We start from the raw sequence: 14750 nt of genomic DNA, 5'->3' as shown, positions 1-14750 counted from the left end.
AGTGAACTGAGAATGTGAGTGTATTTTATACGGTAAACCCGAGAAATACGTTAAAAAACGCTTCTGTGCCTATTTTCAATGCTATTGCAAAAAGACACATCAAGGCTATGGGTTGTGGGTTTTTTGCATGAAGGAATGTGCTATTTTCTGTGAGAAATACAACGAGAGAGAATGGGGACAATAATATCCTCATCGCAGTCTGAGCAACTTGTCGCGCTTGTGTGTCGCAATACGACAGGATCCAGGTTTTTGGGGGCAGCGGGATGTAGCGGCCGCGGTCACTCGCCGGCTTTACCGCCGGCCCCTGCTCTGGACTAGCGGCACGCGTGACACCGCGCGGGGCAGGGCCGCGGCAGACCCGCCGCTGGGCCCGTGCCCTTCCTCGGCGCCGAGGCCGCGGCTCGGCGGCCTCCCCTCAGGCCTGGGGCCGCCGGGAGGCTGCGCGAGCGGCGCCCCCGCCTCGGGCCTGCGGCGACGGGGACCGGCAATCCGCCGCCCGGCGCCGCCGCCCGGCCCTCGCCGCCCTCGCCGCCCCGCTCCCGCTGCCGCTCCTTCCCGCCCGCCCTCCGCGCTCCGTCCGCGCCGCGCCGCCCCCCTCCCCCTCGCTCGCCTTCGCGTTTCCTGTCTGGGCGGAGGAGGTTTGGCCCTGCGACGCCGCCGTTCCCCAGCGGCGGCGGTAACCGTCATGGCGGCGGCTCTCTCAATGTCAGCGGCTCTGAGGCACCTTGTTGCGGTGAGCGGGGCCGCCGCGGCCCGCCGGACTCCGGCCAGGTAACGGGGACCGCGGGCTCTCCACCGTCCTGCCGGGCGGCCCCGCGGCAGGGGGCAGCCCGGCGGCTGCGGCCCGCGGGGCGGCCGCTCGTCCGAGGAGCCTGACCGGGGCCTAGGGCTGCGCCTGGGGCACGGCCCCGCCGCGAGCGGGGGGACAAGGCCGCGCTGCGAGCGGGCCCCCGCCGAGGCCCTCCTCCGAGCTCCTGTGTACCAGCGGGCCGTGCCACTGCGTACTTTCTGCCCCGCTCTGACCGCCCGCCCGGCGTCCTTGTGGCGCCCGGAGGCCGGGAGCTGCTCGAAACAGCAAGGAAGCCCCGCCGTGCCCGGCGTCGGTGGGCAGTGCTCGCCTGCTCCGCCGCGAGGGAGCCGGGGAGAGCGATGGCCCTTCCACCACCACCGCGGTCTTCCCGGAGATCTGTTCCCCTTCTCCGTTTGCCCTCTTCCATACCCTGTCCCTTTTCCTCTTATTTTCCTCTCCAAGATTTGTTACTTCTTTTCAGAGGCTGTGCAGCTGCTCCTTCACTGACTCTGGAGGTGTGTGCATGCGCTTTCTTCTGTGCACATCACAGGGCTGAAGCATTTGTCAGACTGCCTTTTCCACTTGTCAGGAGAAAAAAATATACTTCAGTACAATTTACTATAATTTGGAGCTTTTGTTTTTCCTTACTAGTTAAATCTTTAAATGTCAATCTGAGTAAAAGATCATTTCTGCAATTCTTCAAATCTCTTTGTGTTTATATATATGTAAATATATGTGCAGAAAACTATATGGACACATATATAAGAAGAAAGAAAAACATGATCTTGGCTATACTAACTTTTTGTACTCATTTTATGCTCTGACTGTCCCACTGGTTACTGCTGCACCTTCATGAAATGGTACCTGTTTTCAGTGCTTGAAATTAATTCTCAGTTTGATAAAAAGGCTTTGGAATCTGTGGATATCGCAGGATGACAGATTAGTTGAGGTTGGAAGGGACCTCTGGAGATCATCTCGACCAACACCCCTGCCCAAGCAGGATCACCTAGAACATGTTATGATATGAGTTTAGGAATTTCTCTATGCTAATATAGAAACTTCCTGTTCATGTTTGACTGCTTGTTTCTGCTTTCCTTTTAGTCCTTTGTGGTGTTGACATAACTGTGCCATATGGTAAATGAGATCAATGAACTGATTCAGGTTAAAAATAATTTTGTATGTTCATTTTAAAGTTTTACCACGTTACTTCTAAATAGTTATTCCAGAACAAATAGTGGGATACAGGAGGAGTGGGAATGAACAGCATGGAGGCATGACGCAGGGACTTTTAAGTTGGTGGTGCTTCCAAGAATAAGACCTTTGAAACGGTACCCAGGGTTCCTTGCCTGCCCCAGAAGGAGACAGTAATATTAGTTAGAGATATTTGCTTGAGGGGATTTGAACTTGTGTTTCATGTTCCTCAGGAGAGTTGCCAATTTGCAGATTTCTTGGAGGAGAAGTGGAGAGGAGCACTATGAGTCCCTCCTGTTTAAGGTTTTATACGTTTTTGCCATCTTTGCGTGTTGGACAAGGAATAATAAAATTTTCCTTGGAACCAGGAAAAGATGATTCAGAATAAGATAGATAGTGGTTTTGGCACTATGAAGGAACAGCCAAGGTTGTGATCCATTGAATATTTTTTTTGTAAAAGAATTAATTGTTTACTTGATGAAGTAGGCACTGAAACTTTCATCTTTCCTCTTCTAAGTTAGTGTTTTATACTAAAAATGTTGTTATTGTAACCTCTGTACTTGGAAGAGAGGATCAAGGTACATGACTTCAGAACGGCATTCATGACTAACTGTTGAAATGAAGATGTCTGCTTGCACCTCACAGGGAGGTAATAAAATTATGTGGAGGTGCAAGATGGAGAGTGGATCTTTTTGTTCTGCTCTTCCTATTGCTTCTTGTAAGCAGCTGCTTGTTTATTAGCCTTTGTGGATATCTTTCTTATGTACCTTATCCTTTGTATTTTACTAGAAGTCTAGATTTTTCCAATATCATGAATTTCAGTAAACAGGAGGTGCTTCAAAGCTAGGCACACAGTGTTGCAATATTGTAAGTCTCATTTCCAGCTCTACCTAATGTTCTGTGCTGCATCTTGCATCTCATTTTGTGAAAGGGAGATAAAGGAACTATCCTACCTCACAGAATTATAAATTGTCTTATAAAACAAACTGCTTAGGCTTGTTTTCCAGTTGCAAGGATAAACAACCATCTAAAAGCCTACTTTGAGACGTCAATGACTGGGAGCATATCTTGCACCTGGGTTTATAGATCTTGCGATCTTGGTTTCCTTTCAGGAGGCATTTTGACAGATACAGTTTGGTACAAGTAGCTTCTTTGTTACAGCAAATTTAGAGTATATTAATACAGTATTTGTCTGTCTAATTAAATATGGGAGTAATCCATATATTTGTCAATATATAGAAAGAATGTACTATACATATATGCTAGATAAGAACATCTACATTTACTTTAGGATTCAGGTCTAATTAGAATTACTAAGAATAAAAGGTAATGCTGCTGTTCAGAGATGACTGAATAAGATGCTGAAGTTGTCAACAGTGAGGGCATTTGGATGAATTTTCTGTCACTTTAGCACTTTTGTTTATTCAGTTTCAGAATAAGGTTTGATCTAGTTTGATGTGGCTTTGGTAAATTACAGATTCATGTTTGCCTAAATTATCATACTGGAGTAATGTAACTTATCGTTTGAGCATTGTGGAATTAAAGTTAAAAACTTCAAGTAATGGTTTTATTTGCAGTGGGTTTTGCAATTTTTTTGCATGTCAGACTTCTGATAGTTATCTGATTTTTGGAACTTCAATTACAGAGTAATATGGCTGCCATCTGATTTTTGAAAACTTCCCGAAATCACTCTTCAGTAGTCACAAGAGAGAGTCTACTCTGATTTCCATGAGTTATATTTGATTCTTATGGATATTATGACTTTCTCCGAGGAAGAGACTACATTTACCAGTGCATGTTTAAGCACTTTAAAACATACTTTCCCAAGTTGCTTGATGATTCTCAACAGATGACTAAACACAATGAGGAAGTAAATATTCAGCCCTGAGTTAACAGAATGTGCAGCAGTATTTCGATACCTTTAGGAAGGAAGTTCAGTGTGCCTAGCTCTGAACTGAAGCAGCAGTCACCTGAGTCTACCATTCGTATGGTTAGTGGTGAGCCAAATAGACTGTTGGCAAGTGGCTTGAGCTGGTCCGATAGGCAGTTCAACTTTCTGTATGTTGCTTAGATCACAGTTTTGAAGAAGAACACTTCTGTGTTGTAAGATCTGTCAAGGTTTCAGGAGCTTGAAAGTATGTTAAACATGCTTTTCCAAGCTTTTCCAAGTTCAGTCTTTTCAGGAAGAAAGATGCACCTTGTTCGTCTGTCCTACCTAATTACTTCCAATTTTATGAGCCAAAATTTGATTAAAGGGGGTAATTTAAATAATGCAGGTAAATTCCCACAAGAGTCACATGATTAGGAGACAAGTAGATATAAATGTCTTCATCTTGGGAAAGGTTGTGTTGTCACTTTGCATTATAGAATCTAGGTAGGTGGAGTTGGGAAAAGAGAACTTAAGTGATCCCTATTTGAAGAACAAGCAAATTTCTGCTGAATCTGAGAATTGGCCATTCATTCCAAAACCACTTAGTATTTCTTAGAGTTACTTTGTTTTCTGGGATATTGCAGTCAGGATACAAAAATATAAATTTCTATTCATTTTGGTTGTTTATAGGGGGGAAAAAAACTTCTAAAATATATATTCATCTTGAATTTTACTGTCATCTTAATTCTTTTTAATACATATCAGACAAAGCACAGTGTTGAATCAGATTATACTATTACACAATAGTACAACTGTGAACTGAAATGCAGAGTAACGCTCCAGGGAGTTTCTTAGTCGGAAGATTGCTGGAGTGACATGGAGCTATGGAACAAATTCAAGGTGAAAGATGTGGCGAGACAAACTGACATAGCAAAGGGAGGAAAAGATGAAATGCACTGCAGTTCTTACAGTTAATGAGGATAAGTATAAAAACAAGACTCCAGGTAGCAGTGTTTGTCTGAACTTACAGATAGGCTGAAGCTGTAGTTTGGGGGAAGTAGATGTTTCATATATCTTGTTGTGTAAGTCATTTAAAACACATTCGCTTTGACTCCACCCACACTGTTCAAATAATGACTGCGTGGATAGGAGAAGGTCTAGCAGCCAAATCTTGCACGTTCACTGTGACTGAAAACATGGTCGGTGGTTATGTTTTTATTGTCACTTGTCTCTTGAACAATGATCTGGTCTTTGTTTCTCATGAAGGAAGGACCTCTTGCTCCATCAGTTTTGCATGCTTTGAGGGAGCAAGGAAGAAGTTTCTGACAATGAAGGGGCAGCTTGAGTCCTTTTACAGTACTTTATGTAGGATCTCAGATTATTAGTTCATCCCTACTTGTTTTGGTCCTGTAAGATCTGACTGAGGCCAACAGCATATTGGTTTAGTCATGACTGGTGTGTCATTCATGGATATGCACCTTTATTACGAGGTCATAGTGTCTTTGGCAAACCACAGTAGTGTTTTTGTTTCCTTGCTTTTTGTTTCCCTGTTTGGCTTTATGGGCGGTAAGATGTCCGACTACTCCTTGTTTCCTTTAGAATGGAAAGAAAAAGCTTTGGAAAGAAGGAAATGTTAGGTGTAAAGAAACATTGGAACATTAGAATATTGCTGTCAAAATGAGAATTGCTGCCTCAGCTGAGAAAAATATCGGATTCTGTTGGAATATGTAGAACCTAGGATGAGAAATGAAAAACTGAAAAATACCATGTGTCATATAGTTTAGTGTTCTTTTCATGCTCAACCTGTGTCTTCTAGTGAGCTAAAATCAAGATCATTCTTGTATTCAGTGTTATATGGGATTTCCATAATGTTTCTTAAAGTTCAGGTAGATTCACTGTCAGTCTAGGTGAGGAACAGGGCAGGTAGAAGGAGTGAAAGTAAGAGGGTCAGAAGGAGAAAAGAGGTTGGAACAGCCAAAGTTTGAGAAGGGGGGGGAGGGAGAGATGTGTTGCTCTAGAAATGTCTGTCTTTCTAATGTAATTACAGAAAAGTAAATAGAGCAGGAGGTGATGACAGCAAAATGTTCCTGATGAGACTTCTTAAATTGCTGTTCATTGTTGGGCATGTAACTTGGAGCGGCTTATTTTAATTGCATCTAGTTCCTTCCCTTTTGGAATTAGAAACCTAAAATACCCAAATGGGGAGGATGACAGACAGCATTTTTAGCTAGAGAAGGTTTAATGAAGAGAAGTACAAAGATGTTTAAGGTATGCTTGTACTGAAAGATAACTTTAGTAAATAAGCTAGTGCTCACTTCTGCACTAAAACAACTGAAAGGTTTTCTCACCAGCCTGTGGCAACTAATGGTTCTAGGCTGAGAACTGCTCGTCACTTATCTAAAGTTTGGTATATCTTTAAAAAAGCATTATTGCATGCTAGAGTAACTTGTCTTCTAAATCTGCTGATCTGAAAATTTAAAGGACAGCGGAGATTAAAAATAAAGTAGGACTGAAGGCTGAAGTTCATTGGCACTCATATTCTAAACCAAAAAGACATCTTTCCCCTTAGTTGACTAAACAGTTTAAACTAGGTTCTGACATTGCATTTGAAAATTACACTTCTTTTGGTTTAAAAAAAAATCTTTTATGTCAGTATTTCCTATTACCAAATATGTGGTATGTTTAAGTTTGAAAGTAATGTGTTTATATGGCTTGTTACAAGTAATCTCAAAATTTAATTAATACCGTCTATCTCAATAGCATGCTTCTGTGGCCTTTCACTTGCAACTAATCACAACCAAAAACAGTATCTAGTATTTTGGGGAGGGGGGAATAAGTACAGATCAAATCAGCCGTAGGAATTACTAGACCAATATATTGATATAAGTCTCTGCCTTGACACTGCGGGTAATCTCACCCATTGGTATGTTAAGCACATGTTGATGAATGGTAAGTGTGGACGTTTTACAGTCAACTTAGTCTCTTAAAACTTTTGGCTGCATTTTCAATTTTGAACTTTGTTTTTGCTGATGTCTTTGTATAACTTACCCTATGGACAAATCATCTATTTAGTATAGTAATGATTTCTAATTATCCACAAACTTGTAACTGTTTCTGTCATTTTTTTTAAATGGATCTATGAACTTTAAGAATGCTTCAAAACAGTGTTATGCCTAAGGTAAATTTTTGGAGATACAAAAACAAGGTTTCTACTTAATCCTATTTGGGAGTAGCATGTAGTCTTTTATAGTATGCTTTGTGCTGATTAGTGTTAAGATCTTCAAGTACAGATATTTTCCTGCATCACAAACTGTGCATTCATGGTTCTTTAAAAATGAACCAGGTTTGTTTGCACCTTTTTTCTATTGCCATAAAGCCTGAAATTAAACTTGTACTGTTCTGAGGAAAATTGGAAAAGAAAGATATCCCCCTCCCCAGCAGCTGTTGATTTTCCTTTGTTGACCAAATTGACTGTTTTAAGAAAGAAAAATTACATGTATTGGAACGCTGAGAAGCTTACGTAGTTAGCAGGGAAGCTTGAACCTACTCATAAATAGCTTTTAAAGTTGTTCTGGCTTCTGTTTTTTTTAAAAAACCCTCTTTTTTATACTAACAGTTTCAGTAAATTTGTATAATCCTTCAGAGCTTATTTTTATATTTTTTCCATGTATATGTTTTCATTCACATGAGAATGATGCAGTGAATTTCAATATGCTTTTTAAAATTTTGGTTTCTTGTAAGAAACTAGAATTGAGTGTGTTACGAAGTATATGACCAAACTGTCTTGAGATCACATCAGTTATTGTTTTTAGTAAGAGATGCTACTAGGCTAGCAGGAGACAAGCTGAATAGTTAACATCGTTGTCTTAATAGTGCAATTGACGTTGTAAGATAGAAAGTGACGTTTTGTTACAGAGCTGTCCGGCAAATTTTTCCTAAGAAATGAACTGTGTGCTTTTGTCTGAGTTTCAAAGTGTGGTTGTTTCTTCTTGAGAGTATTACAGTATATTTAGATACCGTTTTGTTAACAAGCCACTTTCTAGCTGCAGTAATTTGTGTTTGTCTTAGTCTCCCCTTGACCTGTATCTGATGTTGAGGAAGTAAATTAACTTTTGAGTAAACTAGACAGACTGTAGGCAGCTCCAGAATGTGTGTGGGCAAACACTTCTTGCAGCTGCTTATTCTTGTAGTGTTAATATGGAAGATTTTATGAAGGGCTTCAATTAGTTATGGTTTCAAAATCAGATTTGATGTATTTTACATAAAACAATTGAAGACCTTGCTTTTATGAGTTTATACTCAACATGCTTATGTTTTTTCTTTTTGTCATTTGCTATCAGTCTAAATAATGGCCTACCATGTTGGTGATGCCATTTGTATTAATGTCCAAAAATAAAATTTCATTGCAGAGAATAATCATTTTAAATTTTTCCTCATTTCCACCTATTTCAATAGTTTTAATTATTTGAGATTTTAATGGAGATCTTAATTTGTTTCCTCTGTATAAAAAAAGATTGAGACATCTTAACTTATTAATGTTCAGAAATACCCTTCTTGATTATAAAATTAGAGATATTTTAGCTATTTAAAGACCCAGCCATAAACAAGTGGCTTGCTACTTTCAGTAGAACCATTGTCTTTTCAAATTAAGAAAAAAAATAGAGCTGGTCTTCATGCAGTAGTTTTGACTAGTCTATCTTGTATTCAGGGAGTATTTGTATGTTCTGCATAAGTTATCTGAAGGGAAATTTTGCAGCAGTTGTGTTCTGTCATATGTCAGTGTTGATTGTGCCTAACAGGAGAAAGAGACAAATAATCTGAATGTTGTCTGAACTGGAATTCAAGAATAAGTTTTATATCTTAAGCACTAGTTTTGCCTTAAGGGTTTATTCCACTTTAGAAAGGAGTGAGCAACAGCAAGACTGGTAGTCTCCTTTCAGAGAGCTGATAGCTGCTCAGACAGTAAGAATATGGAAAAAGACTACAAAGGGGAAAGAATAGTACTAGGGAGGAGGAGAGGAGAGGGTCAGTATATAAATAAGAGTACAAGAGAACACACAAATATGGTAGCTGATAAAGTCATTTTTGTTTTCAAAGGTGATATTGAAATAGCACAGTGGTTGTTCCACTCAGAGGTATGTAAAATGCAGGATTTGGGAATAAGTCAACAAAGGAATAATGTGGACAGATAGAAGAATTAAAAATGGGCTGTGGTGTAATTAAGATGTGTGATACAATGCAGAGTAGCTAAGGCAGATGGTAATGCTAGAATGGTAGCAGTTCAAAGTGGAGTTAAAGACAAAAGCTGAACATCAGGAAAGAAATTGAAGAGAAGAAAGTGGCTCAGATAAGACAAAGGTGATGAAGTAAAATCATTCACAATAATACTAGCCATTCCCTTCTAGAACAAGCACTGAGAGCATACAGATCTGGAAAGTGACTTTTTTCTACGTGTTGTGTTCCGTTTCTGAGGTGTTTGGCTGTCTCTGACTGATTTTTTTGAGGTACTACAAACATAAATGAGTAGATAACTCTTCAATTTTTTCATAGCTGCCCAATGATTGAGGCTTGCTAGCCAAATAGATGCATTGGCTTCTTTTGTGAACTGTTATAAACCAAGCTGTAAATTTTCAGTAACACTTTAAGGGATTTTCTACTGTAGTTTAGTTAAATAATTTACAGTTGAAATGTTTGAGGGCATTAAAATAAGAAAGAAGTTGTCTTAATTTATATGCCATGTTTTATAGACCTTGCCATTACCTTGACATTAAGAGAATATGTATTACTTAAACCTCTAAGCTTGATCAAATGGGAAGGCTAAATCAAGAGGAAAGAATAGGGATGGAACACAGGACTGTGCTATGTCCTAAAACAATTTGTGTAAAGATTTCTGTGTGTTTGCATTTTTTGTTTAATTTTACATAATTCAAATGCCCTTATTCAAAATGCATAGATTTCCCTAAGACAGAGGTGGGTTGTGGAACATTAGTTTCATTCCTCACAGTTTTGGAATTAAACCCTTTGACTTTTGTTCTGGCTTTTATAAAGAGAGCACAGTTTTTAGTTATTGTCCAGTTATATGAATGCCTGAATGTGGATGTGTGGGGAGAAGTTTGACATTTAGAAAGCACAGACAGAGCAAATATGTCACCTGTGTATTTTTGTCTTCTTTACTCCCTACACAACGTTTCCATCTTCCTTTCTAGTTTTATTAGACTTTCTAACTAAATAATGTGAAATTCAGTTGATAGTTGATAGGGCCTTGTCAGCTTTTCTTTAGTATTATTTGCCTTCCAGCTGACATGCCTCCAAGAGATTTCCATTGGTCCACAGGGAATCTGCCATCCTAGGATTGTGATCTGAGGTTAATTTCTAGGATTAAGTCTTCTGGTCTAGAGAGTAGCGTGTAATGAAATTGCTGGTCAGCAACTGTGTAACAGATGGCAGTAGTTCAGAACTTCTCTGTCACCTGACAATTGGACATCTTATAGATTACGCTACTGCTGAAGAAAGTAATACACCCAGTGTCCTTACATAATGAGTCTTATGACCCCTACTACAACATTTTTAAATGATCTTGGGTCCTTTTATTCTTAATGTGGTGAACCCCTCTTCTGACAGTGTTTCGGGTCTATACCCTGCTGTCTGTCGTAAGCAACTGGCGTACTTCAAATACTGGGGTCTAGAAGCACTGATGTGACTTTGTTCAGAACACATCAGTTCAGTTTCAAGTAAGAATAGAATTTATGTTCAAGGTGAATGAGAAACAATGTGGTTGGTATCAGTCTGGGCCTTGCTCAGAGCTGGTTCAAGAGGTGGAACCCTCATTTGCCCGGGTGCTGAAATGACCCCGAGCTAGCTCGGTGGGGTCTTGCCCAGTGTGTTCCTCAACTCAAGCTGTTCACTTTGGGCTTGCAGCATGCGGGCACCCATCTAATTAATTCTCCTATAAATCAAAGTGCTCAACAGCACACTGAAAACACTTGGGTGGCTCTGCAGGAGACGGTTGGGCTTGCCTGTGCTCATTATTTGGCCATCATTGAGTCTCCTGAAATCCGTACTGCTCTTTGTTGTGTTTCAAGTGGTGTCAGCTTAATTAGCTGGCTAGAGGGCAGTTTAAATGGGCCCTGTTTGAGTTGGGGCAGTGCAGGCCTGGCACTAAGTCAGGGCTAAGCTCCCTCTCCTTGTTGGCCCTGGCAAGCTATTTTAATGAGGGAGACTGGTGGTGGGCGACACAAGCCGAACTGTGTCTCTGCACAGAACTGGCTTTTGTCTTCAGGACTTGACTAGGGCCCTTCTTAGCATGGAAGTGGCTGTACTGCTCTGGTCCTAATGTAGTTGTAGAGGGAGTACACTTGTGTGTGTTTGCAGGGTACTGTGGTTCAACCGGCCATCTGCAGACATGCCACTAGCATTTCTCTATCTGTGGGATAATTAAAGTACAACTCCAAATAACTAAAATTTTACTGTTTACTACTGTAAAAAAATTTAGTACTTAAAAATATTACATGCGTTGAATTCCAAAGGCAGATGAACTTAACGTTTGGCTTTGAAAGTTGATGCTAAGTTACAAGCCGCAAGTCAAATGCTAAAGGTTTTCTTGTTTATTTAGTACATTTAGATGACTAGTGCTTGATTTCATAATGCAGCCTTGCCTAACAGAAAAGCACAATCAGTCCCTGCCCCTCTCCAAATCCACATGTGGAATATATATATTTTTGTATATGAGCTTTTTAGCAGGTAGAAGCAGTGTTTATATAATGTTTCTATTTCAATTTTTAAACTTTTTTGCCACTTAATATGGAAATTTAAATAGTTTAGATTAAATAGGTCAGTATTCCTTTCATCCATTCAGAAACATAATTTACTGTGTTTATCACTTAGCATCATTTTTTAGGCAAAGGAAAAAATTACGATGTGCCAGTGTTGTCTGAGAACTTAACTATTTATAAATGAGGAACTTGCCTCTCCTCCAAACCCAAAAGTTATTCATGCAGTTCATACCACAACATAGAACTACATGGTATCCGCATACACTGTTTGGCATTATAAACTTGCATATTTTGTTTATGTTGGGGTGTTGTAAGAATAAGAAATATATTCTGGTAAAAATAAAATGTCTGTGATTCTGATAAGTCATAGTTGCTTTAATTACAGGTTTACAATAGTAAATCTACTGCCAAAGGAGTATTCTGCCACTTATTAAGATCATTTCCCACAAGTTCAACCTTAGAAGCTTTCTGTATAAAAATGCATTATATTCGGGCTGAATACCATGATCTGTACCATATGTAATATGATAGAGTAGGCAATCATTAATGTCTTTATTTTAGCTGAAAGAACATTATACTAATTTGTTTTTAGTCTACTTAATTGCAGCATGTGACTAGGTTGGATGTTACGGAAGTTCTGAGCTGATAGTTTTTTTATATGTTCTTCATTTTTGTTCAGAATTTCAATGTTTTTATGGCGGCTGTACACCCTGTTAAATGCCAGAATATTAGAAAATGTTGGTTTTCCAAGAATGATTACCTGTACTATACATCAGAAGGTTCAGTACTGAATTCTGCATGTATATATATGTACACGTGTTGGTGCTGTGGTCATTCAGGATCAATATATTTAAAGCTCCACTTAGACTTATTTTTAATGAGTGCCTTCATGTTTCATGAGGCTTTCTTAAAGACTTTTTTTCACCTCTCTGTTGTGATCTGATTACTGGTGCTGTGATAACTAATTTTCTTTAACATATCTCCAACTGTTGACCAAAAGGGGGTGCTAATAGATCAAACAGTTGGATGTGTTGCATATAGAGGTTAAATAGATTTTCTTTTTTTTTGTAATGAGTTCAATCTTAACTACTAGATTAGATCACATAAATACAAGCTTTTGCATCTGAGCAGTGTGTAACATGCCAGTTGCAATGTTGTTCTTCATGGACGCAGATTCATGCCTTCTAAACATGGCTGCTTTTCATCTTCCATTAGGTTTCAGGAGGATTCTTTGTTACATTTCCACAGGTGCTGTATCAGTCATTTCCTTCCCTACAACTTCAGTTAGTTTTTCTGCTTATATAGTTAAATGAACAAAAGCAAATAGGAGTAAGCATAGGTTGTTTAGCATAAATTTAAGAACTTCAAGTTTGTTGAATTTTAGAAATTGAATACAGACATCCAAAATTGTCAAGATAAATATTTAGGCCAGATGCCTTAATTTTCTAATGTCTGTAAAAATTCTTGTTAATATTCTTCAAACTTAATGGCTGAATTGCATTCTCAAGTCTTCATCCAAATATCACAAAAGACTTGCTGTCTGTTTTCGACTGATTTCTCCTGTTCAGCAGAACTGCTTAATGGGGTCAGCAGAGCTGTGGCCTCTACAGTTAATGTAAGAAAGGAAGAGGAGACATACAAGAAGGTCCCTGGAAATGAGGAATGCTGCTATTCCCTTATGGAATAAGATTGTCAGGAGAACTGAAAGTAGTGTAAGTGTTGTAGCTAGGATTGGAAAATTTCAAACTGCTTCTTGACGGACCTCTCCTTTTCTGTAGCAGAGATGCAGAAGTTCTTTGTGACTATGCTAAGAACAGCGACTGTGAAAAGGGAGTACTTTCTTCCAATGGAAGACACGTTTTTGGTTGATCACAGGATTTGTTTTTCCAAAATACAAAAAACATACAGAAATCTTTGAGCTCTACAAATTCACATTGTGTAGTGTAGCATTTACCATTCATTCATTCATCCTTACTGAACTAATGTTTTCATATTTTTACAGATATTTAACAAGAAGAACATGTGGTGTACTTTTTGCTGAATTTCCATTCTTGTCTTGCTATTCATTAGAAAAAAAATTTAAGTTTACTCTGAGACTCTGAAAAAACAAATTGTATCCATAACCCAGTCTGGCTGTTTACAATGTCTTTCTTAAGAAATGCATACTATGGATGAAAAAGTGACTTAACCCTTTTTAAATATCCAAGCCTGAAGTCCAGAAATGTAATTAGAGTGTATAGATGCATAGTAGATATTAAAGCAAAGTTCATGCCAAAGCTGGACTGTAATTAGACTGATGTTAAAGACAAAATTATAGTACACAAAATTATATTTTAAGTGAACTGTTCAAATGATTGTAATTAAATGATAATAAGTGAGATCATTAGATGGTGATAATGTAAAATGATTATACTGGAATGTATAGATCAAGTTTAAAGAGTTTACGGTGTTCAACACAATGCTGGAGGGGAGGGGGGAGAAAGTACCTGTTTTACAATTACAAACCAAACAACATGTTGACTGCTTTGGGTGGTGGTCTCCATTTACAGCAAAAGGAGCTGCTATATGATCATGCTGTTAGCCATGTTTGTGGAAACACAAAGATACCTCCTTATTTGTGTGACAGACTACTGTATAAAGAACAAACAAGAAAGCTCTGTTCCTTTAAGAGGAGTATACTGGGGGAGAAGGGAGTGTAATGCTAGATATATTTGAAGGAAGAGGCACAGAAAGACAGACTTCAGCAGGAGGAAAACTTAACTATCTGAGTGTCTGCTGTTTTAAGTCTAGCATCTTAGCCAGCCAGGAAGCCACAGAGTTGATTAGCCTCAAACTAAGCTTTTGAGAAAGGACCTGCCTGCAAGATCATGATGGACAGGGGTGATTTTTTTTAAAAAACTTACTTTACTTTTGTCTGACCAATTCATTTTTATTTTTTTGTTTTAAAGGGCTAATGAGTCTAATAAAACATGGGGTTTGCATTTAAAAGCTTGTTTGTACATCACGAGGGAGCTCATGAGAAGAAAAATATTATGGTAAATCCGTAACAAAGCTTTGGTCAGCTTGGAGTCCCACCATACTTTGCGTATTAGATGGTAACTGGGAAGTTGGTTTAATCTGTAGTTTG

General features: G+C 39.1%; 1 protein-coding gene across 1 annotated transcript in view; it reads left to right on the top strand.

Annotated features, from left to right (window-relative positions):
- The first annotated feature begins 603 nt into the window (after positions 1-603).
- LOC112995760 (NADH dehydrogenase [ubiquinone] iron-sulfur protein 4, mitochondrial) overlaps positions 604-14750 on the top strand; it is a 45094-nt gene continuing 30947 nt past the window's right edge. Inside the window, exon 1 of the mRNA XM_026120948.2 lies at positions 604-771. Within this exon, the coding sequence (XP_025976733.1) occupies positions 686-771 (86 nt within the window). The 5' untranslated portion in view covers positions 604-685. The remainder of the gene's footprint in view (positions 772-14750) is intronic.

This window comes from Dromaius novaehollandiae, chromosome Z, assembly GCF_036370855.1.
Source record: "Dromaius novaehollandiae isolate bDroNov1 chromosome Z, bDroNov1.hap1, whole genome shotgun sequence".
NCBI lineage: Eukaryota > Metazoa > Chordata > Aves > Casuariiformes > Dromaiidae > Dromaius > Dromaius novaehollandiae.
This window is presented reverse-complemented; position numbering and strand designations above follow the sequence as displayed.